Genomic DNA, 27,108 nt, shown 5'->3' with positions numbered 1-27,108 from the left:
GGGTCTAAGCTGGTGAGCTTTGCTCAAAGCAGATGAACCCACGCTCAAGCCGGCGACCTCGGGGTCTTGAACCTGGGTCCTCCGCATCCCAGTCCGATGCTCTATCCACTGTGCCACTGCCTGGTCAGGCAATGCCTCTTTCTTTTTAAAAATTTTAATATATTATTTATTTAAAGAGAGGAAGGGGAGAGAGAGAAAGAGAGAAACATTGATCTGTGCCTGTATGTGCCCTGACTGAGGATCAAATCAGCAACCTCCGTGCTTTGAGACAATGCTCTAACCAACCGAGCTATCCAGTCAGAGCTTAATGCCTTTCTTAATTAAAGATACTGATGGCAGTAGCTGAAGGACATATCTGACTTATGACATTTATCTTTCTCTGTGGCACGGCTCTTTATGTCCTGTGCTGTAGTTCAGGTCCTATCTTATGACGATCACTTTGGGGTCCTCCTAGACTGTTCTTTTGGCTTCCAGCCCCATCATCTTCTTCCCCAGCTGAGCCTTTGCATGTATCACTCCCTTTGTGGGAAATTTTTCCTTCTCTGTTTTACTTCCAGCCAACTTCTAGTTCATTCCAGACATTTTATAGGAGTTCAAGTATGGCTTCTTGTCAGAAAACTTCCCAGACTCACCTGCAGACTAGATGACTGCTGTGGACCGACTGTTTGCATGTTTTCCAAATTCGTAAGTTAAAACCTAATCCCTAGTGGGATGGCATCTGGAGGTGGGTCTTTGGGTGATTAAGTCATGAGGGCAGGGCCCTCAGGGATCCAATTAGTGCTTTTGTAAGAGACCCCCAGAAAGCTCTCTTGTCCCTCTCACCCTTGCATGTAAGAACACAGCAAGAAGCTGGCCCGGACCACACACTGAATGTGTTAACAACTTGATCTTGGACTTCTTGGGTTCTAGAACTGTGAGAAATAAATTTCTGTTTCCTAAGCCACCCAGTTTGTGGCATTTTGGTTAGAGCAGCCTGAAATGTACCCAGCCCTCTTTGGGGCCCTCACAGGACTCTGCTCACTTCGCTATTCCAGCTCGAATGGGCAGGTAATTGAAGATGTACTTATCTGTCTTCTCTGGACTTTGAATTCCCTGGGGTAAGGGTTTGATATTATTTCTATTATACAGTGCCTGGCACACAATAGTTCACTGTAAGTTTATGTAACAAAACAAAACACAAAGAAAAGAAATAGATCACTTAGTTCCTCTGTTCAACTGGAAGTTCCCTGCAGTCAAGGCTATATATCTGATCCATCTTTGCATTCTGGGCTAAGGGAAGGACCAGGTAAAAGGTGGATGCTACACACTGGGTTGGAAGACTGATTAAATGAATGATGTGAAAGAGAATTTCTCATTAAAACCACCTGGAGAACACTGGCGCCTTTACAGCTCTGCTGAGGACGAACAGTCTGTCTGGCTGATCCAGACATTGTCTTGTTTCACTATAAAAAGTGTAACCTTCCCCCATCCCATCCCATTCCCGTGTTTTATTTTCTTCACATCACTATTGCAATTTTTTTTCTAAAATAGGTTCTAAAATAAAGAGTAACTATAAAACAACATCTTAAAAATATTTATACATGTACAGCATAGAAAATGACGCAGGGGATGTCTTCATACTCACTTCCACCCCCTACTCCCACGTGACCCTTTCCCAATTCCATGCCCTTCCTTCCGCCTTACAGGAAATCATTATCCAAAGCTTTTGTGCATAGTTCCTTCTTTATTAGTTTCACCATGTGTGCTTGTATGAGATAAGACTCTACTATTTAAATTCCTAATATTTTGTGTACTTTAACATAGTTTAGACAAATGGCATTATCCTCTTTTTTAAAAATTTTTTTTAGATTTAACTGTGTGATGTGTAGTTATGATTCTTTCATCTCCCCCTGATGTAAAATAGTCTTTTGTGTGTGTGTGTGTGTGTGTGGCAGAGACAGAGAGAGGGACAGAGATGAGAAACATCAATTCTTTGTTGCAGCTCCTTAGTTGTTCATTGATTGCTTTCTCATATGTGCCTTGACCATGGGGCTACAGCAGATGGAGTGACCCCTTGTTGGAGCCAGCAACCTTGGGCTCAAGCTGGTGAGCCTTGCTTAAACCAGATGAGCCTGCGCTCAAGCTGGCGACCTCGGGATCTCGAACCTTGGTCCTCCACATCCCAGTCTGACGCTCTATCCACTGTGCCATCACCTGGTCAGGCAAAAGAGTCTTTGACTACATAGTCTCACTTAAAAACATCCATCCTTCTGTTTATGGACAGGTTATTTCTGTTTTCTGCTGTTAAGAACAGTGCTATTTTATACCAAAACCATTTACTAATTTCAAAAGAAAAACATGAAGTGGAGAAAATGGACACTACTTGTAATAAAGTAATCAATATTAACATCATTGATAAGGGACATTGTGTTTCTCCCATGTGACATCAAAGCAGAATGCAATATTGCTTCTGTGATATTTTAGCCAAATGAGCTTAATCTGAATCTAATCATGAGGGAACATCAGAGAAACCCCAAATGAGAGAAATTTTTAAAGATAACAGGTCTATATTCTATTTTTAAATAGACTGTAAAGTATATGATTGTTTAACCACTGTGCTGTACGCCTGAAACTAAGACAAAATTACGCTGAATGTAAACTTATTTGAAAAATAAAATAAGAGACATTACAATAAAATTCTGAGTCATAACTATATATATAAAAAGGAAATGCAAACCCTCAGACTTCCACCCCAGACTTGCCGAATCAGAAACTGGGGGTACAGTCTAGGAATCTGAGTTTTCACGTCTTCTAAGTGATTATAAAGTTTAAGTGGCGCTAATCTGTGATCTATTAGGACAGCGTCTGGATTGCAGACCGGCGGCTCCATATTAATGAGCAGCGGAGTCGCCAGCACGGGTGGGACAGTGTAGGAACCAGAAGACAGCGAGCCCTTCCCAAGGAACCCGCGCCCGTGCGGGTGGCTGCGCCGGGACCCCCCGTCTGGATGGGGAGGGGCGGCCGGACGGGGCGGGACAGAGGCTGGCGTCCCCGCCTCCCAGCCATTCCACCGTGCCGTCCTCCTTCCTTTCCTTCTTGCTCCTTTCCTTACTTCCTTCCTTCCGCCGGCGCGATGGAGCCGGGACGCGGGGCGGCCCCGGCGCTGCTGGTGCTGCTGTGCGCCGGCTGCGCGCTGCGCTGCGGGCGCGCCCAGTACGAGCGCTACAGCTTCCGCAGCTTCCCGCGGGACGAGCTGATGCCGCTCGAGTCGGCCTACCGGCACGCCCTGGACCAGTACAGCGGCGAGCGCTGGGCCGAGAGCGTGGGCTACCTGGAGATCAGCCTGCGGCTGCACCGCCTGCTGCGCGACAGCGAGGCCTTCTGCCACCGCAACTGCAGCGCGGCGGCCCAGCCCCAGCCCGAGCCGGACCCCAGCCTCGCCCGCTACCCGGAGCTGCGCCTCTTCGGAGGCCTGCTGCGCCGGGCGCACTGCCTCAAGCGCTGCAAGCAGGGCCTGCCAGCCTTCCGCCAGTCGCAGCCCAGCCGCGAGGTGCTGGCCGACTTCCAGCGCCGGGAGCCTTACAAGTTTCTGCAGTTCGCCTACTTCAAGGCAAGTCCGCCCCGCCCCCGGCCCCGCCCTAGGCCCAAGCCCCGCCCCCTCCGTGCCGGGAGGCAGCGTTCCACCGCGGTTTCTGGGCCCGGCTCTCTTTAACACCCAGCCAGAGGATTCCTCCAAATCCTGTGACCCTTCTTCATCTTAGAGATGGAAATACTTTTTTTGAAGGGTTGTTCTAAGGCAGTGCATACGTAAAAGAACACCCGGCGCAGTGTCCGGCACCCAGCCAAGTGCCTGACCATTGTTACCTTTTATTGGAAGACAGACTCCTCTTTTCAGTACATGCCATTAAAATCCCTTTTTCTCAAGTACAGTGATGACATAGAGCCAAAGAGGACCTGAGCAGCTGGCTAGTCCCTTTTAAAGAGGAAATTGAGACCGGGAAAGGGCAGGGACACGTAGGGAGGACACGTCCCTGCCTGGAGGAGCTGGCTTTACGCACTGATTCGTCAGGGTTGGCGCTCTCCGCTGTCCACTTTCATGTAGAATTTAACAGTTGCCTTCCTCCTTTTTTCGGCTGCTTTAGATCGTATATGATTGCTGGCTAAAAATAGCCACAAATTACAGTTCTCTATCCTCTGCGTCCTTACTCTGGGGACACACAAGTTTTAAGAATGGGCTGAAATCCCTGTTACTGGATAAGAGGCTTTACCTTGGCAGGTCTTTGCTGGGTTTTGCCAAGAGAGCCCTCTCAAAGCCCAGTTTCTATATAATTGAAAATGATTTTTAAAGGAATATATTGCATGTATTTTAATGACTACAAAGTTAGATGCATGGCATTTGCCAGACTCTGGAGATAGAAGATGGTTATTTTGTTTAATTTAGCTTTGAATCTTTGGCCTGCAAGATGTGTTTTTCATATTTCCACTGAAACAGTCACATGTATGTTGCAGTCCTATGAGCAATAAAATAGCACAAAATCCCCAAAAGAAGAGAGGCTGGGTTACTTTATGCTTGGGTGCAGTTTATGTAACTTATTGGTTTTGTGGCTGTTAGTCCTGGCAATAAAAAAAGTTTTGAAATGGAACTGGGTACAAGATTAATAAATTTCCAGGACATTGAAATATGAAGGCTGGCTCATACCAGTACTGTTTTTAAACTAAAAATGACTTGTTTAATTCTTTCTCCTTTTTGCATAGCTTTTGGCAAATACAGTCAGAAGCAAAATTGGATTGTATAGTCGAGGGGGAAACACTTTATTTTTAGGACTTCAGAATGCCAAAATCTCTGATTTCTTTAGTATATATATAGATGAATTTGAAACAAGTGACTTAGGGAAAAGGGGAAGAGCATTTTACTGGGTGTGAGCCTAGGGCCTGATTTTCTCCTTCATCATGACGTCCTCAAAGGTTAGGAAGTTCATAGTCTCTCTTCAAAACCCTTTATAGGTCTTCTAACAATCGCTTACTTAAAAGTCGGTAAAATACCATCTGTCATAGTATTTTGAGTACTCTTGCAGGGCAGAAAAAACATTAATTTTATCAATAAATATGAATCTTCATTGCTGCAACTGAGAATCACTGAGAAAGTGATTTTAGGTGGTGATATTGTATGTTTTTCTTTCCTTAATGATGTTTATATTTTCAAATTTTGTTTCTGGATAAAGAGAAAATGACTGGTGACAGGCACATACATTCTACCTGACCCTGAAGGCTAGAGAGAGATGGGGCGCCTGCTGTGGGTGGATTGGGGTAGATACTCCTGTGCTGGTCTGATTCGTGGGCGTCTGTTCCAGTGATTAAGGACAAATGATTGATCTGAACACACAGAGAGGGACGGTGCGTTCAGACTGTCGGAGAGGTGAGGAGGCGTGCATGTGTGATTTTGTAGAGAAGGGAAGGGGCCGTCCTCCTGGTGTGTAGCCACTCAAGCCCATGATCGATTTCATGTCACCAGCCTACCTGAGGTTCATGTCACTCGCTGTGGGTTCTCTCTGTGGCTGGCATCTCCTGGAAGTGCTCATCTTCCTCACAGGCCAAGGAGAAAGGGCTCCAGCACTTTACTGAATCCTTAATGACCTTGAACTCTGAGCAGACAGAGCTGGCCACCTCACAGGCTCTCTCGCCCCACCTTTTGCCCAGATGTGGACTCTGTTCTGTCTCAAACCAGAAGGCCTGCCACCACACCGAGTGAGGAGTGGCTCGCCTGGCAGGAGGTAGCTGGGGGGGGGGGGGACTGTCCTGCTGCCCCTCAGGAGCTCACAGCTGGGCTCTGGCTGCCTTTTAGCTCCTGAGATGTGGCTTCACATTTCAGCGGGCAGAGTTTGAATTCTGGTGAATAGTGTCACCGTCTCCTCTTTGGGAAGGGGTTCCTTTTTGTAAACTCAGGTCCTAAGTGAGGGGCCTTACGGATCCCACTCTGCACCCCTCTTTCTATGTGCTCTTCTGAGAATCAGGGAGTCTAATTTCACTGGTAAAGGCTTTAAAAGGGCTGCATTCATACGCCTCCCTTCCTGCCAGCTGCCACACTGGCCCTTTCTGGCCAGGACTCGACAGCTTCTGTGCATTTCTTTCAGATGCAGTCCCGCCTCAGGCCACGGACTGCTGTTCCCAAAGTCTCAGCATTGACATGTGGACTCTGCCCTCATCACCACCCACCGCTTCTCTGTTGCAGCCACCGCCATTGTATCTGAATGAGTTGGCTCCAATTCTGGGGGAATTTCATACAGATATGTGCTACCCTTTGATCCTCAGAAGAAATCCAAGTGTAGCGAATATCCCTTCATTTTCTCTCTCCTAAACGAGCTCCTTCATCCCTGCCTCCGAGTGTCCCTTTGGATTGGCCGAAGGAGTCTCTGTGCACATGGATGGGTGCCTCCCCTGCCCGCACCAGGTGGTGCCATGATTGTAGGGGACAGCCAGAGCCAGGGCATCGATGGGGGAGGGGCGCTGGTTGCTGGTCACGTGTCTGCACAGGGAGGTGGCCATGTCTCTGTCTTCTGCCCTCTTGAACCCCCCCTGCCCCCACAGCACACCTTTCTTCTCTGAAGACTTCTGCCCTCCTGGGCCCTGCCCACAGGGGTGCCACACCTGCAGCCCCGGGTCACAGACCCTGCCTCTCCTGCAGATGCCAAGGGGAACTGTTTTCTAGCCTAGGGGACCCTCTCTCCCTCTCCTTCTTTAGGCCAGTCGTTTAGGCCAAGCCTCTGCTCCCTCTCCCAGTTTCCTTCTCTCCTCACACTTGCCAAGTTCTTGCGAGGGCACAGGGCTTTTGTCACAGGGCTAATTTCTGCATTCCGACCAGACGTTACCTCTCCTAAAGCAGTAAAACTCGGAATCGGTTGGCCACTGCCTCACGGGAGAGAAGAGAAAGGGGAAAAGAGGAAAATATGTATTTGTTTTATTAAAAATATTATGTAACACAGACCTAGGTACAGTGTGGTGAGAGGTCTCTTCCTGGCTGCCTTCTCATGGAACGCTCTCACAAGAACCTGACCCTGGGCCTGACATGTGGTGGCGCAGTGGATGGAGCGTCGACCTGGAAATGCTGAGGTCGCCGGTTCGATACCCTGGGCTTGCCTGGTCAAGGCACATATGGGAGTTGATGCTTCCAGCTCTTCTCTCTCTCTTTCTCCCTCTCTAAAAATTAATAAATAAAATAAAATAATTAAAAAAAATATTATGTAGTCGCAGGAGTCCCGGGTTCGATTTCTGGGTTCGATTCCCGGCCAGGGCACACAGGAGAAGCGCCCATCTGCTTCTCCACCCCTCCCCCTCTCCTTCCTCTCTGTCTCTCTCTTCCCCTCCTGCAGCCGAGGTTCCATTGGAGCAAAGTTGACCCGGGCGCTGAGGATGGCTCTGTGGCCTCCGCCTTAGGCGCTAGAATGGCTCTGGTTGCAACAGAGCAACGCCCCAGATGGGCAGAGCATCGCCCCCTGGTGGGCATGCCGGGTGGATCCCAGTCGGGCGCATGCGGGAGTCTGTCTGACTGCCTCCCCGTTTCCAACTTCAGAAAAATACAAATATATATATATTATGTAGTCATAATCTCATGTCCAAATACTGGACCCGGTGTCCTCCTTGTCCCAGGAAGTGTGCCAGGCATGAGGAATGCAGACATGAATGACACCTCTGGGTCCTAAAAGATCCTCGTCTGGAGGGGGAGGTAGACGCGTTGGCTGAGCCCACAGGGTGGTGTGAAAAGGGGGAACAGAGCATGGGTAATGAAAGAGAGGCTCCTAATCAAGGTTGTTGGGAGATAAGGAGAGCTACTAGTGTGCACAGCAGCCTTTGTACTAGGCAGGGAGGGAGCCAGGAGACTCACCCAAACTTACTCGCTTCCCCCCCTTTAGTCTCTTATTGGAAGCTAGAAGGCAAAGGAGTCCTTTGTTCTAGTCTATAAAGGCCAGCCTCCTGGGGTACAAAGCAGGGTGGAGATGGGGGACAGTAGAGTGTAAAAGGCCCACAGGGGCCATCTGGTCACCTTCAGGGAATAAACGCTCACTGAGAGTGGCTGGACCAGGTCTCGATGGCCCATGGAAGTCACTGAACTCTCAGCTGGAAACACTGTGTAGCAACACTGAGTTACTGAAGGACCCAGCACACCTTGTTTTGCCAAAATCACTGCTCACCATCCATTGAGTAAGTAGCCTTCGTCTTTCTCCTTTGTACTTTAGGCGAATAATTTCCCAAAAGCCATCGCAGCAGCTCACACCTTTCTCCTGAAGCATCCTGACGACGAAATGATGAAGAGAAACATGGCTTATTACAAGAGCTTGCCTGACGCCGAAGACTACATTAAAGACTTGGAAACCAAGTCATACGAGGTATATTGGGAGTTTTACACAGTGGTCAGTCGCCATGTGAAATGTTGAAGAAGTGTATCTCAGTGACCATCTATAGACATCTAAGGACTTCTAGTGACTTTTTTTTTTAAAGATTTTATTTATTCATTTTATAGAGGAGAGAGAGAGACGGGGGGTGGGGGGGAGGCGGGGAATAGGAAGCATCAACTCCCATGTGTGCCTTGACCAGGCAAGCCCAGGGTTTTGATCCAGCGACCTTAGCGTTCCAGATCAATTCTTTAGCCACTGTACCACCACAGGTCAGGCTCTAGTGACTTTTGATGACATTCAATGAATACCGTGACAGTAGAAATGGTTGACTTTGGCACAAATTTGACCCATTTAAGAAGGAGATTTTACATTCCGTGATGCTTTCAAAGCCACCCTTCCTTTAAATGCTCCCTTTTAGAAATATAGTAATTTGATTGGAGTAGCTGCCCGTGTCCCCGGGCGCCAGGCAAGGCCCCTTCAGTTCTCTGCCTGTCTTACTCCCTGCCCAGGCTTAAGGAGATCACCCTTCTCCCAGAGGTTTGAAACTTGGTGACAATTCCAAGTCCAAGGGGTGTCCCTCCGATGCCCCCTTTCTGGAGCAGCTGAGAAGGAAAGCCGAATGGAGAGTCCCCTGCTTACATCAGGCCTGTCCTGGTCCCTCCGGGTTAGCAGGTTTCGCGTGTGTCCAACATCCCTCTTTCTTGTGAGACCAAGCTGCTTCCTCCACCCTTGTTACTTCCCTTTGACCCGGTCTGGTCAACAGAAGTTCCTTGAAGTTTCCCCTGTCCGGCACGTGGCTGCCTTCCCCAGTCACTCATGCTGACAATGTATGGCCTTCCTAGTTATTACTTCACTGTTAGGGGACAGGTATTGGACACCTGCTCTCAAGCTTATATTTTTTTTCTTGCTTCAATTTTTAAGATCAGTTTTATTTAGGTGTAATTAATTTAAAATTTAAGTACAGAATTTAAATGTATAATTCAATGAGTTTGGACAAATACATGCAGTCCTATAATCATGATATAGAATATTGTCATTTCTCCTAAAATGCTCCCTCCATGGAGGAGACCACGTTCCCTCATGTTCTTTTGCAGTCAAGCCTTTGTCTCAACCCTTGACCCCTGGGGGGGCCACCGCTGTGATTTCTGTCACTATCGTTTACCCTTTATCTTTGGTTTGAACTTGAGTTTATGATTAAGCGCCTGAGACTTTTTGAATTAAGTGAAAGAAGAAGCGTACCGTTGTACACAGGGCAGAAAAAACTAGCCATAAATAGTAGTCACCGATTGATTTCATATTTAGTTAGGGGTCGCGCGGTTTCTTCAGAATTAATGAGAGTGGAGCTCTGTTTGGTCTGATTCCTTTGGGAGGACTGGTCCCTCCCCCTTCAGGTCTGGAAGTTTCATTAGCCGCCCCTTGCTTTCCAGAGCCTGTTCATTCGCGCGGTGCGGGCTTACAACGGCGAGAACTGGAGGACTTCCGTCACGGACATGGAGCTGGCCCTCCCTGACTTCTTCAAAGCCTTTTATGAGTGTCTCGCAGCCTGCGAGGGCTCCAGGGAGATCAAGGACTTCAAGGACTTCTATCTTTCCATAGCAGGTTGGTGGGGGCTGAATTCCCAGATGTAAATGCCCGTGGCCTCTGAGGAACTTTTGAGTGTGGCCAGCACTGACGTAGGGCAGACTTGGCAGGGGCTTCGGAAGAAATAGTGGGTATAGTGCCTAAGCACGGACCTGCAGAGGAGGTTGACCTATCAGCCCTGCCCAATTACCGCTCCCCACAGAAGGCTGACCTATCAGCCCTGCCCAATTACAGCTCCCATAGGCTTTTGGAAAAGTGAGATGGGCCCAGATAACTCTAATAGTGGAAATTCTTCAGCACACATAAAGGTACAATGAAGAGTACAACGAGTAGTTGTCATTATGGTAACTTTTGGAAAAATATTTTCTTTTTTTTTTTTTTTTGTATTTTTCTGAAGCTGGAAACGGGGAGAGACAGTCAGACAGACTCCCGCATGCGCCCCACCGGGATCCACCCGGCACGCCCACCAGGGGTGAAGCTCTGCCCCTCCGGGGCGTCGCTATGTTGCGACCAGAGCCACTCTAGCGCCTGAGGCAGAGGCCATGGAGCCATCCCCAGCGCCTGGGCCATCTTTGCTCCAATGGAGCCTCCGCTGCGGGAGGGGAAGAGAGAGACAGAGAGGAAGGAGAGGGGGAGGGGTGTAGAAGCAGATGGGTGCCTCTCCTGTGTGCCCTGGCCGGGAATTGAACCTGGGACCTCTGCACGCCAGTCCGACGCTCTACCACTGAGCTAACCGGCCAGGGCCTGGAAAAATATTTTCTGATTATAAAACAATGCATGTTCACTGTAGGAAGTTTAGAAAAACACAGGGAAGAATGAAGAAGGGAAATTTAAAACACCATCCAGACGTAGTCCATATTACCCTGAGGTTTCTTTGTAACTGGCCGTGGGCGGCTTTTCAGCTTCTAGTTTCTCCACAATATAATTACTATTCTTCCCTTTTGAGATTAATAAATAATTTGCAGAGAGTCACAACTTGCTCTCCATCAAACTCCGTCTCTCCTCCACACCCACTCCTCTGATACAGCATCTATTGGGGATTCTTGCCTGAATTATTATTTTTTTATAAAGGCTATATATACAAGTCTATTTTCCTCTTATTTTAATGTCTGCTTCTTTCATACAATAAAAGTACCATGCTTTACACACTGTTCTGTTCTTTATCTTTTCCACTAAACAGTATAACCTGATGAGTACACTGAGATAGAGTCACTATTCTTTACTGCTGCCAAATACTTCCTTGGCCGCAGGGGGGCATTGTACAACCACAGTTATTCAGTTATCTGATGGACATGTGGGTTGTTCCAATATTTTGCTATTACATATATTTTTTCTAAATATGGAGGCATGCTTTCAGAATCAACTTAAGTGGGATCAATTGCTCAAAGAGTGTTTCTGTAAATTGTTCAGTATTTTGTTACCATGTTGTGTTCCTACCAGCAATGTAAAAGAGTGCTTATTCTTCTACAGTTGTTTTTTTTTTTCAACAAAATGTGCACCATTATTCTGGAGTCCTTTGCTTCTGGTTGCATGAAGTGAGAAAAGGCAGGGGACCAAGGATCACGAGGGAGATTTTTGCAGAGCAGGCCCAGAAGTCATATTTATTAGTTGTTGCTTTTCTCATTCATTGGCACTGCTAGTCCTATGGCCTCAACTCAACTGCAAAGGAGGCTGGGAAATGTAGTCTTTGATATCTTTCTATGTTACCACATTTAGGTAGACCTATTCTCTTTCAAAGTCTATATAGATTCTACTGTTTTTACGTACCGTAATTAATCATCATTCTGTTGATTAGCATTTAGGCTGTTTCCAAGATTGTTTGCTGTTATGAACAGTGCTTATGTGGGACCATGTCTAAAAAAAATTTCCCAGAGCTAGACTGCTGGGTCAGAGGATATGTGTGTTTTAACCTTTGATAAATTTTCACCAAATTACTCTTTGAAAAATTTGTTCCTGTTTTGCTTCTAACAACAGAATGTGAGAGTGTTAAGTCTCACCCTTCTCTCCCTAACACTGGGTGTCGCGTATTTTCAAAATTTTGCCAATATAACAGTTTTAAATGATTAGGCAGAATTACATTTCCTAATTACAGATGAGGTTTGGCATCTTTTCACAATGTTTATTAGCCACTTTTTATTATTTCTTCTCTCTTAACAACTTATTGACCGTTTTTATATTGGGTATTTGTTGTTTCCTTATTACTTTTGAGAAACTTGGCACATTAAAGATTTTAGTCTTTTATTGAGTTGCAAATATTTTACCTTTATCACTTACCACTTTTATCATTATCATTTGGGAGGTGGGCGCGGAAGTGCTACTAAGAAAGTAATGCGTGCAGGGCTCTGAAAATGTGCATGTGTTCTTTCAGATCATTATGTGGAAGTTCTGGAGTGCAAACTGCAGTGTGAAGAGAACCTCACCCCCGTGGTGGGAGGCTATCCAGTGGAGAAATTTGTGGCCACCATGTATCATTATTTGCAGTTTGCTTACTATAAGTGTAAGTAGTCCTCTTCTATGAGGTCTCGGGCAAGGTACTTGATCCTTCTAAGGCTCAGCCTCCCCCTCCTTAGAAGAGAGGTGATAACCCTTACTTACGGTTTTGAGAGGATTCTTCAAGGGCAAGTGCCATGCTTTGCACAAAAAGGCAACAAGCATGGCATGGTGACACAGGGCATAGACCCTGGAACCAGACTGCCTGGGTGCAAATTCTAACTTCGTCACTTACTCCTTTCTCTGTGTCTCAGGTTCCTCATCTGTAAAGCAGACAGATAGCACTAACCCCATAAGAGACAGGTGAGGATTAAATCAGCTGGTAGGTGGGGATGCTGGGGGTATTCATACACTCTGCATAGCATACTCTATATAAGTGTTCTTTTTTTTTTTTAAGATTTTATTTACTGATTTTATAGAGAGAGAGGGATAGAGGGGAGCAAGAAGTATCAACTCATAGACGCCTCACTCTAGCTGTTCACTGGTTGCTTGTCGTATGAGCCTTGACCGGGCAAGCCCAGGGTTTTGAACCAGTGACCTCAGCGTTTCAGGTCGGCACTCTGTCCACTGTGCCACCACAGGTCAAGCAGAAGTGTTTATTCCTTTTGTCATTATTTCCCTTCCTCACCATCCTGGGACTCGCTCCTCTGACTGCCAGATTTCATTCCAGCTGGCCTTCCCTTGGCCTGAGATTGGAGTTCATCAGTCAGAACGTTCCAGGAGAACAAAGGGGGGAAGCGGCACGAGGGAGAGTAGCTCCGAGCTCCGGCCTCAGAGCCTGTCCTTTCTGTCCTTTCCTCCTCTCCCTGTGACTGACTTCGCCGAGGGCCCCGTGTTTGAGCAGCGTGCACCTTGGTGGCTCAGTGACGAGCCCGGGAAGAGTATTAGGGACACTTGCAGCGGGACTACTGTGCCCTACTGATGACGTGCCTCGCTCCAGTGGCAAGCGTCTGGCTAGACTCCCCTGGGCCACCCTTCAGACCTAGGAGCGGCTGGTCTCGGGCATGCGGGGCTGTCCCAGGAGGAGTGACAGGTGACCTTGGCCTCCACAGCATTCCTTCCCATCTGGGCGCATCTTGCTCTTAACTGAGTTCCCCCTTCCTGCCGCAGTCACCTCCCTTTCTACCCCGTCTCCTGTCCTCTTCAGGACACACTGAAAGACTTGCCTGCTGAAGGTGAAAAGGAAAGAAGATTTTTCTACACACATATTTCAAATCTATGCTTTTAATCGAGATCGTTCCTCTGAACCAGTCGTTTACACCAGGACTTCCTGGGTAAGGCAGCTGGCCTCTCTCGGTAGTGAACCTGGTCTCCTGGCAGCCCGAACATCCGCGAAGGATGCCGGGAAGGGCTTCACCTTTTCAGTCGGTACATTTCCCAGATCAACAAGAGAACGAGGCGTATTTTAAACAGGGGTCCTTCCTAAAAGTTCCCATTCATGGGTGGCAGGGATGAGGTTTTAATTGTCACTGTAACCCTGGCACCAGCTGTTTGGTAGAGGATCTTTTAGCATAGAGGACAAAAGTCATGTTCTATATAATCTACAAACATGCGCTGAGCTCACAGTAGGCTCCCAGCAATTATTTATTGACTAGATTCTAGTGTTAAGGGGATAGTTTCCTACTAGGCAGTGTTTTTGCTTGTGAAGAGCCCTTCCTTTTTAAAAAAAAAAAAAAAGATTTTATTTATTCATTTTAGAGAAGAGAAAGAGAGAAAGAGAGATAGATAGATAGAAGTGTGTGTGGAGGGGGAGGAGCAGGAAGCATCAATTCCCATATGTGCCTTGACCAGGCAAGCCCAGGGTTTGAAGCCGGCGACCTCAGTGTTCCAGGTCGATGCTGTAGCCACTGTGCCACCACAGGCCAGGTGTTTGTTTGTTTTTAATATAAGCAATTGATTAGTACTTTCTTTCAAAAAGGCTTGTGGTCCAGTTTTGCAGCAAACCAAACTGCTGGGAGCTACAGAGAGAGCACACAACTCATTCCCTCCTTCCTCATCCCTTCCTCCCTCCCAGGTCTAACTGATTGCTTTTATCCATCCACACTCGGAAGAGCCTGTTTTAGTGCAAATGATGAAACATCATGTCTGTGGTTTTCAAAAGAACTTAGTGAAAAATTTAAAACACCTTAGAGAGGATGGTATGATGCAGGGGTCCCCAAACTAAGGCCCGCGGGCCGCATGCGGCCCCCTGAGGCCATTTATCCGGCCCCCACCGCACTTCCGGAAGGGACACCTCTTTCATTGGTGGTCAGTGAGAGGAGCATAGTGTCCATTGAAATACTGGTCAGTTTGTTGATTTAAATTTACTTGTTCTTTATTTTAAATATTGTATTTGTTCCCGTTTTTTTTTTTTTTTTTTTAACTTTAAAATAAGATATGTGCAGTGTGCATAGGGATTTATTTGTTCATAGTTTCTTTTATAGTCCGGCCCTCCAGTGGTCTGAGGGACAGTGAACTGGCCCCCTGTGTAAAAAGTTTGGGGACCCCTGGGATAATGAACTGTAGCCTGCCCATCACTCAGCTTCAACTTTTATCAACACTTTGCCGATCTTGGGTTCACAGTTTAAATGCTTTCGGTTGGAGGGAAACAACAGCTAGTGTTTTTATTTCATTTCCGTGAAACTCTGTGCTGGCCCTTCAGGGAGCAAGCCTCCTGCTGGACTCTGAAACGTGGGGAGGAATGCATCAGGACTGTCCTCTGAGCAGGGGTTGGATCTGCCGGCACAAAGCCAGAAAGGAGAGATTCAGAAATGTTCCAAACACTTAAGGAACTAAAACTTCTAGTTTTGCTTACTGAGGTTAAAGGTACACGGTATAAGCAAAATTTACTTCTCAGCAACTGGCTTCCTTAAAGTCTGCCCTGTCTCGAACTCCCTCAGATTACCTACTGTACTAATTTCTTGAAGGCAGGTACAGTTAATTACACTTGAACCCTTTCATAACCCCCCCCACGCCTTGTGAATAAGTGGCCCATATAAAGCCCTGGTTTTTAAGGTTGTCATTACCAGAAACAATCACTAGGTGGCAGGATTTATTCATCTCCACGCTTTGGTTATTCTGGTCAACCAGAGCTTTATAGCAAAGATAGTGTTCCCAGGTTACAAATTGGGGGTGGAATATGCCAGAATAAATACCCAGGGGCTTGTGTCTCATTACTTCTACCTTGTCCCTTATCCCTAAAACAAATTTCAACCCCTGCAAAATTCCTGTGCTGATGGTGCTGTCGTGGGCAGGACAACTCGAAGGAGGGAGGCTGGAGGTGGGCGCCTCGTCTCCAGGAGATGAAAAGTCCCAGTGACTTTTCAAATCTCTTCCAGCCCAGAGAGTCCACCATCCTTTCGGGTTTAGCTGTAGGAGGGCCTGCCTGGATTGGGGGATTGTGGTAGCATCCAGATGGGACCCAGCACTTTGGGACCCCAATACAGGGGGGGGGGGCGGGGGGCTCATTTGCTAGGCACATCCTCCCCAACTCCTTCAGCCTCACGACAGCCAAGGTCTGGGGACCCAGCCTTCTTCAATTCCAGGGATGTGAGACGCGCTCGGGTCGCCGGAGCCTGAGATGGGACATAGTAGGCATTTCTGCAAAGGCCTCTGCCTAGCAGGGACTGTCCCTGTTTTAAAACTCCAGGCTGCCATGGGGACCCAGTCTGACCTGCCCGTCCAGGGGTGATTCTGGTTGGCTGCAGGCTTTCCGAAGGAGGGACTACGTGTTTCCTTTAGGAAACTGCGCTTTAAGGATGCAATCCATTTCCTGTTCCTCTCTCTCCCTGACCCCAGTGAACGACCTGAGGAACGCAGCCCCCTGTGCGGTCAGCTACCTGCTCTTTGACCCCAGCGACAAGGTCATGCAGCAGAACCTGGTGTATTACCAGTACCACAGGGACAAGTGGGGCCTGTCAGACGAGCATTTCCAGCCCAGACCAGTAAGTGCCAGAGCGCCGGGCATCACGGCTCCTCTCCTCCTCGTCATTCTCCCTTTCAGGAGAGGGCTTTGCACCCGAGGAAATGAAAGGAAACTCACTTTTTTCTGTGTTTTCTCCTGGAAGATTTTATTGCTTTATTCTGATTTTTAAACCTGTAAAAATTCTACAAATTGTGGCCCTGGCCGGTTGGCTCAGCAGTAGAGCGTCGGCCTGGTGTGCGGGGGACCCGGGTTCGATTCCCGGCCAGGGCACATAGGAGAAGCGCCCATTTGCTTCTCCACCCCTCCCCCTCCTTCCTCTCTGTCTCTCTCTTCCCCTCCCGCAGCCAAGGCTCCATTGGAGCAAAGATGGCCCGGGCGCTGGGGATGGCTCCTTGGCCTCTGCCCCAGGCGCTAGAGTGGCTCTGGTCGCAACATAGCGACGCCCCGGAGGGGCAGAGCATCGCCCCCTGGTGGGCAGAGCATCGCCCCTGGTGGGCGTGCCGGGTGGATCCCGATCGGGTGCATGCAGGAGTCTGTCTGACTGTCTCTCCCCGTTTCCAGCTTCAGAAAAATACAAAAAAAAAAAAAAAAATTCTACAAATTGCAAACATTACAGAAGGTGTAATGTTTACTTATAAGGCGAAATTCCCCCATCGGTCCACACTTGCCCTTCACCCCTGCCTGATAGCTGTGCATTCCGTCATCTCTAGAACACGTATGTACTTTTACAAAAACAGGCAACATACTGTTTTGCCACTTGCTTTGTCTTTCTAACAATGCACCGTGACTGTTTTCCACGTCATACTCATACACCTACTTTGTTATTCTTTTCAACAGCTTCGTGGTAGGCTTGTTTATGAATGAACCATCACTCAATCCCCATGATGGACAAAGCAGCTTCCCATGTGTTAGGGAACTCCACGGATGGCATATTACATTCACAAGATCTTTTCTAAATGATGTTTGCTCTTCACGTGGGCTTTCATGGGGTTCTCTGTGTGCGGTCCTGGGTTGCCATTCATACATCTTCCTTCACACCTATACACACATGCGCGCACACACACACTCTCATTCACTAGGAGAGATAATAATTTAAATGTAATAAAATCACGCTTCTGAGTACACATCATGGTTTTAGCATATTCACAGAGTTGTGCAACTGTGATCCCCCCCAGCCTAATTTTAAATATTTCCATCCGCCGCCCTGTCCCTCCCTCCTCCCGGTCCTAACGTGAGGAGGTTGGTTATACAGACTGTCCTCTGTTTGTGCCTGAACAGGAGGCGGTTCAGTTCTTTAACGTGACGACACTCCAGAAGGAGCTGCACGACTTTGCTAAGGAAAACATCATGGACGATGATGAGGTCAGTTTTCATGTCCAGCACCCGTCTAGCTCAGAGAAAACATGACTCACATCTTTGCTAAAATCCCTGGGAGGCGAGTCATCCCTGAAATAAGAAACAGAAGAGGACCTTGAGAAATGCCGCTCCTGTGGGCGTTTTGACGCAAATCAGAGCCCTGGCTGGGTGAGTGTGGCTTTCTAGGAACGCGGCTGGACGGCCACAGCTCCCGGCAGCGAGTGTGGCCGGGGCCCCCAGGCCATCGCAGGAGCCGGCCAGCTGTCATCGTTTAATGTTAGAAAAACACAGTGACTTTTCAATGATTCCTCACTCTCAAGACACTTGGAAACCACCACCCCAATTTCTATATGCAATTATCTTATTTTATTTTTTGTAAATTAGGTCCTTGTTCTAAGTCACCTGATCGTTCTCTGAGATCCCCTGAAGTCCCTGACTGTCGCTGAGCGGGCCCGTCTGTGGCTCACGGAGCAGTGCTGCGGTGGTCGGGCAGCTAGTCCCGGGAACGCTGTGTTTAGGGGTAGCGTTTAGAGAGAGACGTTTGGGACAGGCTGGAAAATGCTTTCTAAGACAGCTGAGGGACTTGCCAGCCATTGGAGTTGGAAGATTGCTGTGAGCTCTTTCTGGTCTGACCCCTCACTTCACGGGTGAGGAGCTCAGGGGACAAGAAAGTTCTGTGAGTGGTAGAGCGTCGGCCTGGCGTGCAGAAGTCCCGGGTTCGATTCCCGGCCAGGGCACACAGGAGAAGCGCCCATCTGCTTCTCCACCCTTCCCCCTCTCCTTCCTCTCTGTCTCTCTCTTCCTTTCCCGCAACCGAGGCTCCATTGGAGCAAAGATGGCCCGGGCGCTGGGGATGGCTCTGTGGCCTCTGCCCCAGGCGCTAGAGTGGCTCTGGTCGCAACAGAGCGACGCCCCAGAGGGGCAGAGCATCGCCCCCTGGTGGGCAGAGCGTCGCCCCCTGATGGGCGTGCCGGGTGGATCCCGGTCGGGCGCATGCGGGAGTCTGTCTGACTGTCTCTCCCTGTTTCCAGCTTCAGAAAAAATACAAAAAAAAAAAAAAAAAAAGGTTCTGTGAGTGGCAAGGCCAGACCCAGCGGCCCCGAGCCTCCGTGTCTGATCTTAACCACTGCCCAATTTCCTGTGAAACGCCTCTGAGTAAGACGGTGTCGCATTTGCTTTCTGCGCACACATTTGCGTGCGACGGACCCATCACCGGCATTCATGGAACGTCCCTGATCCTCAGCCCTTTATCTGGAAAGGGGGACTAGTAATGTTGGCCTCCCAGGGCTGGGGGCCTGAAATACTGTGTTCCCGGTGGAGGGGCTCTGTGAACTAGGACGCAGTACGCGGGTCACGTGTCTGGGTTGGGCTCCCTTGAAGCGGAGCGTGAGGTAGTACCACAGGGTGCTGCAGAGGAAGACATGCTGCCTGTCTAGCTACAAGCACAGCTGGCTGCTGCGGTTTGGAAAGTGGAGAAAGGTATATTGAGCAGAAGGGGGAGGAGTTCAGTTTCTGATTATCCAGAGGCAAGCTTCTATTGATATTTTGGTTTATATGCTTCCAGTATTTTCTACACATCTCCCAGCATATATTTATTATAAACTCAACTGTGATTATACATTATAACATGAGCAGTTTTCCTTGTTAGGTTTTTCTAGAGGAGCTTTATTGAAATATTATTCACATGCTATATACAATTCTCCTTTTTAAAGTCCACAGTTCAGTGGTGGTATTCAGCAAGTTGTGCATCTCTCCCCACTATCTAGTTTCAGAGCACTTTCATCACCCCAGAAAGAAACCTGTTGGTAGTCACTTCTCATTCCTCCCCCCCTGCCCCCCTCACCTCTGTACCCAGCCCTTGGCAAGCACGGATCTATCCGTCTCTATGGATTTACCTGTTCTGACTCTTCATAGAAACAGACTCATAGGGCATGCGGTCTTTTGTGGCCAGCTGCTTTTCCCGAGCATAACGTTTTCAAGTTCAGCCGTGTTGTAACGTGTGTCATGCTATCTGTAACAGTTCCTCTTTATTGCCGATTAATCTTCCATTGTGTGGCTCTACCACATTTTGTTTACCTGTTCTTCTCTTGACAGACACTTGAGTTGTTTCCAGTTTTGGGCTCTTTTGAATAATGATGCTGTGAATGTATGTGTACAAATTTTTATTTGCACAAAAGTTCTCAGTTCTCATACCCAGGAGTAAACACCTAAGTGCATAACTAGGAGTAGACTTTTTGGGTAACTCTATGGTTAACTCTTTAAGAAACTGCCAGACCATTTCCAAAGCGACTGCACCATTTTACATTCCCACCAGTGATATGTGAGTTCCGATTTTGATCTATCTGCATCAACACTTGATAGTGTTTGTCTTTCTTATTATAGCCATCCTAGTGGGTGGGAAGTGCTGTCTCACTGTGGTTTCGATTTGCATTTCCCTAATGACTAATGTTGAACATCCTTTCATATGCTTTTAGCCATTTTGATATCTTCTTTGGAGAAATGTTGAGGCTATTATTCAAGTTCTTTGCCCGTTTTTTAATTGGGTTACTTGTATTTTTATTGTTGAGTTGTAAGAGTTCTTTATATGTTCTGCCAGATATATGAATTGCAAATATTTTCTCAGAATCTGTGGATTGTCTTTTCATTTTCTTCTATTTATTTATTTATTTACTTATTTTATATTTTTCTGAAGCAAGAAGCTGGGAAGCAGAGAGACTCCCACATGCACCCAACCGGGATCCATCTGGCATGCCCACCAGGGGGCAATGCTCTGCCCCTCTGGGGTGTTGCCCGTTGCGACCAGAGCCATTTTAGCACCTGAGGTGGAGGCCATGGAGCCATCCTCAGCGCCCAGGCCAACTTTGCTCCAATGGAGTCTTGGCTGCAGGAGGGGAAGAGAGAGACAGAGAGGAAGGAGAGGGGGAGGGGTGGAGAAGCAGAGGGGCACTTCTCCTGTGTGCCCTGGCCAGGAATTGAATCCGGGACTTCCACACGCCGGGCAATGCTCTATCACTGAGCCAACTAGCCAGGGCCTTGTCTTTCCATTTTCTTAATGCTGTCTTGAAGCACAAAAGTTTTAAATTTTGCTGAAATCCAACTTATCTGTTTTTATTTTGTTGCTTGTGTTTTTGGTGTGATAGCTAAGAAATGAATGATTGCCTAATTCAGGTTCACAAAAATATACTCCTATGTTTTAAGATTTTTAGAGTTTTAGCACTTACATTTAGATCTACAGTCTATTTTGAGTAAATTTTACATGTGATGTGAGAGTTAGCGGTCCAATTTTATTCTTTTGCATGTGAATATACAGTCATCCCAGCACCACTTGCTGAAAATACTTTCCCCACTGAATTGTCTTGGCACCCCTGTAGGAAATCAACTGACCATAAATGTGAGGGTTTATTTCTGGACTCTTACTTCTATTCGCACTGATCTAGATTTCTACCTTTGTGCCAGTTCCATTCTGTCTTGAATGCTGTAGTGGTGTACTACATTTTGAAGCTGGAAGTGTGAGCCTTCCAACTTCATTCTTCTTTTTCTAGATTGTTTTGGCTCTTTTGGGTCTCTTGCATTTCCATATAAATTTTAGGACCAGCTTGTCAATTTCTGCAGAAGACAAGCTGGGATTTCTTATAGGAACTATGCTGAATATGAAGATCCCTTTGGGTAATATTGATATCTTAACCATAGTAAGTCTTCTGATCCATGAACATGGTCTGCTTTTCCATTTATTTAGGTCTATTTTATGTTCCTTCAACAAGGTTTTCTTGAGTTTTGTTATTCTTTTTTTGGTTTGTTTTTTTTTACAGATACAGAGAGAGGGATAGACAGGGACAGACAGACAGGAACGGAGAGATGAGAGCATCAATCATTAGTTTTTCATTGCGCATTGTGACATCTTAGTTGTTCATTGATTGCTTTCCCATATGTGCCTTGACCGCGGGCCTTCAGCAGACCGAGTAACCCCTTGCTCGAGCCAGCGACCTTGGGTCTAAGCTGGTGAACTTTTTGCTCAAACCAGATGAGCCTGCACTCAAGCTGGTGACCTCAGGTTCTCGAACTTGGGTCCTCGGCATCCCAGTCCGACGCTCTATCCACTGCGCCACCACCTGGTCAGGCTTGTTATTCTTGATACTATTGAAATGGAATCATTTTCTTATGTTTGTTTTTCCATTGTTCACTGCTAGTGTGTAGAAATACAGTTGATATTTATATATTGCTACTGTAAACCTGTGAGTCACTCTACCTTTCTGAATTTGTTTCCTCCTCTGGGACATGAGAGAGCTTTACTGAATTTTCATGATAAAAATACCCAACAAAGTAGGAATAGAGGGAACTTCCTCAACCTGACACTCCTAAAACAAAAACAAAAACAAGAATCCATAGTTAATAACATACTAAATACTGAAACAATACTTTTCTTCTGAGACTGGGAATAAGACAGGGATGTACACTCTCACTTTTCTATTTGACATTGTGCTAGAGGTTTTAGCCGGGGCAGTTAGCAAAGAAAATTAAATAAAAGACGTCCGTATTGAAAAAGAAGTGAAACCACCACTAGAGTCATAGAAAACATGATCTTGTAGTACCTTTGTCAGGCTGAGGAAGTCCCCCTACTGTTCCTACTTTGTTGGATGTTTTTGTCATGAAGATTCAGTAAATCTCTCTCATGTGACAGATGAGGAAACATTCAGAAAAGTAACCCAGGTCCTGAGAAGCTTGTGGACTGGCGGTCAAGGCAGAAAAGGAACAGATAGAAGGTGTTCATTTTTTTTTTTTTTTTACAGGGACAGAGAGGGAGTCAGAGAGAGGGATAGCTAGGGACAGACAGACAGGAATGGAGAGAGTTGAGAAGCATCAATCATCAGTTTTTTTTGTTGTGACACCTTAGTTGTTCATTGATTGCTTTCTCATATGTGCCTTGACCGCGGGCCTTCAGCAGACTGAGTAACCCCTTGCTCGAGCCAGTGACCTTGGGTCCAAGCTGGTGAGCTTTTTGCTCAAACCAGATGAGCCCGCGCTCAAGCTGGCGACCTCGGGGTCTCGAACCTGGGTCCTCCGCATCCCAGTCTGATGCTCTATCCACTGCGCCACCGCCTGGTCAGGCAGAAAGTGTTCTTGTGGGACAACTGCTAAAGGGAGCTAGAGCTGTGGGGAGGGAGGCGCAGAAGACGGAGCACTAAGCGAGGTCTTCCCAGAGTGGCTGGACTGCCCGCTTCACTCAGGCCATCTGTGGGGCTGCAGAGCACTTGACTCCAAGTTAACATGGAGTGGAAGCCAAGTCCCGTCCCAGGGAGAAGTCAGGTCCGCTGGGCCCAAGGATGGGGAGAAAGGCTGCTCGAGCCCCAGCATGCAGCTGGCAATGGCCTCTTGGGAACAGCCTCTGCTCACCAGCATTTGCAAGTCAGGCAGCCCACTTAACAGCGGTGTCCTGTTGTCTCTTCCAGGGAGAGGTGGTGGAATACGTGGATGACCTCTTGGAAGTGGAGGAGACCAGCTAGTCCATAGCAGCCAAAGAGACTTCCCTTCGAAGTTCAGGAAACACAGATTCTTTGTCTTCCTTTTCCAAATAGCTCAAGTTGTTGATACCTCAAAGCCTTCTCTACTCTACAAAGTGAAAGGGAAGCCCCATCTCTCACTACAGATAATATGGGGCGAGCCTGCTTTCCTCATCACCACACCTGCCTCCCCATGGTCACAACTGCCTTCTCCATCCTCACACCTGCCTTCTCCATCCTCATACCTGCCTTCTCCATGCTCACACCTGCCTTCTCCATCATCACACCTGCCTCCCCATCATCACACCTGCCTTCACCATTTTCACACCTGCCTCCCCATCTTCACACCTGCCTTCTCCATGCTCACACCTGCCTTCTCCATCCTCACACCTGCCTCCCCATCTTCACACCTGCCTTCTCCATGTTCATACCTGCCTTCTCCATCATCACACCTGCCTCCCTATCTTCACACCTGCCTTCTCTATCTTCACACCTGCCTCCCTATCTTCACACCTGCCTTCTCCATCTTCACACCTGCCTCCCTATCTTCACACCTGCCTTCTCCATCTTCACACCTGCCTCCCTATCTTCACACCTGCCTTCTCTATCTTCACACCTGCCTCCCTATCTTCACACCTGCCTTCTCCATCTTCACACCTGCCTCCCTATCTTCACACCTGCCTTCTCCATCTTCACACCTGCCTCCCTATCTTCACACCTGCCTTCTCCATCTTCACACCTGCCTCCCTATCTTCACACCTGCCTCCCCATCTTCCCATCTGCCTTCTTCATGTTCATTCTTCTTCTTTCTCACCATTTTGGGTGAAAGAACAGTATTCCATTTTTTTCCCTACAGAGATCAATATTATTTTTTAAATAAGAAGAAAAACTGCTAAAACATGATCATTGTGAAAACCTTTCTGCACTTCCAGATTTTAGGTTTTTTTTATCCCCATGCCCTGACCCAGGAAAGTTGGTAGAGGACAAAGGCACAATGTCCCCACACCCCGTGACGGTCTACACCTGGTCAGACCTGCACCCATGGAAAAAGAAGTTGGGTAACAGTGTCCAGTACAGAAATGTGGATTTTGCCCAACACTTTTGCATCTCCAAAGTCTTACAGTGGTCGGTCGATTCCAGTTGAGGACAACAGTCATTTATCAGTCTCCGAGTTGGAAATGGAAGAAAGCAGAGGGACTCTGGTTTCATCTGTTCTAACAATAAATATTTATTGAGCACCTATTATGTGCTAGGCATTGACCTGATACTGGAGATACTGCACAAAATAACAAAAACAATAACAACAAAATGCCTGCCTTCCTGGAGCCTACTTCTACAAGGAGAGACAGACAACAAATAAACAAGAATACCCGTACGCAAGGTACCGAGGGTGGTCATTTCTCTAGAGAAATGAAGCAGGAAGGGGGTAAGGAAGCCTGGAGATGAGGTTGCCATTATAAGTTGGGTGGTCAGGGAAGGCTTCTCCAAGAAGGTGACAGCGCAGCAGCGACCTTAGGGAAAAGCATTCCAGGCAGAGGGAACAGCATGTACAACTCTCTACCGTGAGACCATGCTCGCTGTGGTCAGGGAACTGCAAGGAGGCCAACGAGAGGAGAGAGTGGGGGAAGAATGGAAGGAGGCTCTGGCCGGTTGGCTCAGCAGTAGAGCGTCGGCCTGGCGTGTGGGGGACCCGGGTTCGATTCCCGGCCAGGGCACACAGGAGAAGCGCCCATTTGCTTCTCCACACCCCCCTTCCTCTCTGTCTCTCTCTTCCCCTCCCGCAGCCAAGGCTCCATTGGAGCAAAGATGGCCCGGGCGCTGGGGATGGCTCCTTGGCCTCTGCCCCAGGCGCTAGAGTGGCTCTGGTCGCGGCAGAGCGACGCCCCGGAGGGGCAGAGCATCCCCCCTGGTGGGCAGAGCGTCGCCCCCTGGTGGGCGTGCCGGGTGGATCCCGGTCGGGCGCATGCGGGAGTCTGTCTGACTGTCTCTCCCCGTTTCCAGCTTCAGAGAAATACAAAAAAAACAAAAACAAAAAAAAGAATGGAAGGAGAAGATGCTCGGGAGGTGTAAGTGTAGGGGGTGGCCGGGCAAAGGACAGATGGCCGTGTAAGGACCGTGGCTTCTCCTCTAAACAAGACGGAAGCGCCTGGAAGGTTTGAGCCGAGGAGGGCCTTGACCTGACTTACATTTTACAAGGATTCTTCTAGCCCCCCTGCTGTGAGAAACAGTGAGCAAAGGGAGAAGCAGGGACACCGGGTAGGAGGCTACTGCAAAGTTCCGGGCGAGGGCAGTGCGGGCTCAGACCTGGACCTGGGACGTTGTAACGGGCGTGGTGCGAAGGGGACGGACTGGATTTGTTTTGAAAGCAGGGCCGATAGGATTTGCTGATAGTTTGGATGTGGAGTGGAAGACAAAGAGGGGCTGACAGTGACCTCAACAGGACGGATGGAGCTGCCATTTACTGAGATGGGGAAGATGGTGTGTGCGTGGGGGCGGGAGGAGTGAGTAAGGAATTTAGTGCAAAGCAGGCCGGGGTTGGGATGAGAAGTTCAGGCTGCAAATAAAAATTTGAGTTTCCTCAGGTCAGGTCTTCAGCAGAGCCTGCAACAGGGACCTGAATGCATGTGGCTAATTGCTGGGAAAGCCTCCATCAGTTAGTTATAGACTGTACTTTAGGGGCAGGGGTGTGCCTTTGAAGGCAAGTGGCCTGGTCAGCCCAACTCTGGACAAGGGACTGTGAGCCCCAGCCCTGTGAAGCGCATCTGGGAGAAGCTCCATAGCGCCCATTACTGAATCGTCTGGGGGTAAATGGTACTTAAAGCCAGGAGGCTGGATGGGGGCACCTAGATTGTATGTATATATTGAGAAGCAAGAGAAAAAGGCCAAGGACAGAGCCCCAGGGTCCCCTGGGCAATGAGAAACCCACCAAAGAACCCGAGAAGGAGCCACCTCTGAGGTCAGAGAACACAGGATAGTGGCGGAAGGAGTGGGCGCTATTGGCCTTATAGATGGCGGCACTTGCGCCCGCAATCAGGGCATCCCCAGGTCAATGAGTCAGATCCTATATGGCTCCTGCCCATGGAATGCTGGGTTCTCCTTTCTTCCCTTGTCCCACCCTTCACTCCACCAGAGAAACTTCCTGTGGAAGTCAGTGGGGGAGAGGGTCATAGGGCAAGACTAACTACAAAGTAGAGGGGGACCCAGCGAGTGGATGCCCTGCCCCGGGAATACCGAGTCATGGAGCTGGTGCACCAGCAACTCTTTAACTCCCCCCAAGCTCCCGCAGGAGAAGAGCAAGGAGAGCACCACAGAGACAGGCTGGGCTGGGCGACTCCGCCTCCATGCCCTGCAGAGTGTCCATGGGGTCCTCTTCCTTAGATCCCGAGCCTGGGCGGAGCTCTTTGTGGGCGGGGCTCTTTGTGGGCGGGGCTCCTTGTGGACGATGTTTTTCTGCCAAGGGTTTGGTGGTGGTGGTGGTGGTGGGGTCCTCATTCACTTTGAACTTGGCCTCTCTTCATGGGATTGAAAAACATCTCCACCCCCCCATCCTAGCAATGTCCCCTGAGGAAGAAACCCTGGGGACAGTGTGATCAATTCTGTCAGTCCTTTGCTTTGATTGAAAACTATAGAACCGAATTACAGTACTACTTTTTATTTCAAAAGAAATCAAACTGTTGTTTAAAAAAATAATAAGAAGAAGAAGAAGAAGGACCCTGGCCGGTTGGCTCAGTGGTAGAGCCTCGGCCTGGCGTGCGGGGGACCCGGGTTCGATTCCCGGCCAGGGCACATAGGAGAAGCGCCCATTTGCTTCTCTACCCCCCCCCTTTCCTCTCTGTCTCTCTCTTCCCCTCCCGCAGCCAAGGCTCCATTGGAGCAAAGACGGCCCGGGCGCTGGGGATGGCTCCTTGGC

General features: G+C 48.3%; 1 protein-coding gene across 1 annotated transcript; it reads left to right on the top strand.

Moving 5' to 3' along the window:
• Positions 1-3,020: 3,020 nt before the first annotated feature.
• On the top strand, positions 3,021-24,102 carry CRTAP (cartilage associated protein). Its single transcript, XM_066350913.1, has 7 exons — positions 3,021-3,589; positions 8,211-8,360; positions 9,797-9,968; positions 12,319-12,447; positions 16,218-16,363; positions 17,623-17,706; positions 23,148-24,102. The coding sequence occupies exons 1-7, from the start codon at positions 3,113-3,115 to the stop codon at positions 23,199-23,201; spliced, it is 1,212 nt and encodes a 403-aa protein (XP_066207010.1). The 5' UTR covers positions 3,021-3,112; the 3' UTR covers positions 23,202-24,102.
• The last annotated feature ends 3,006 nt before the right edge of the window (positions 24,103-27,108 follow it).

This window comes from Saccopteryx leptura, chromosome 10, assembly GCF_036850995.1.
Source record: "Saccopteryx leptura isolate mSacLep1 chromosome 10, mSacLep1_pri_phased_curated, whole genome shotgun sequence".
Taxonomy (NCBI): domain Eukaryota; kingdom Metazoa; phylum Chordata; class Mammalia; order Chiroptera; family Emballonuridae; genus Saccopteryx; species Saccopteryx leptura.
Note: the sequence above shows the minus strand (reverse complement) of the source record. Positions and strands in the feature narration are given on the sequence as shown.

Coding starts and splice junctions, on each gene's coding strand:
- CRTAP (XM_066350913.1), top strand. CDS start 3,113: ATGGAGCCGGGACGCGGGGCGGCCCCGGCGCTGCTGGTGCTGCTGTGC. Junction 12,448..16,217: donor GCAGTTTGCTTACTATAAGT/GTAAGTAGTCCT, acceptor CCCTGACCCCAG/TGAACGACCTGAGGAACGCA. Junction 16,364..17,622: donor AGCATTTCCAGCCCAGACCA/GTAAGTGCCAGA, acceptor GTGCCTGAACAG/GAGGCGGTTCAGTTCTTTAA.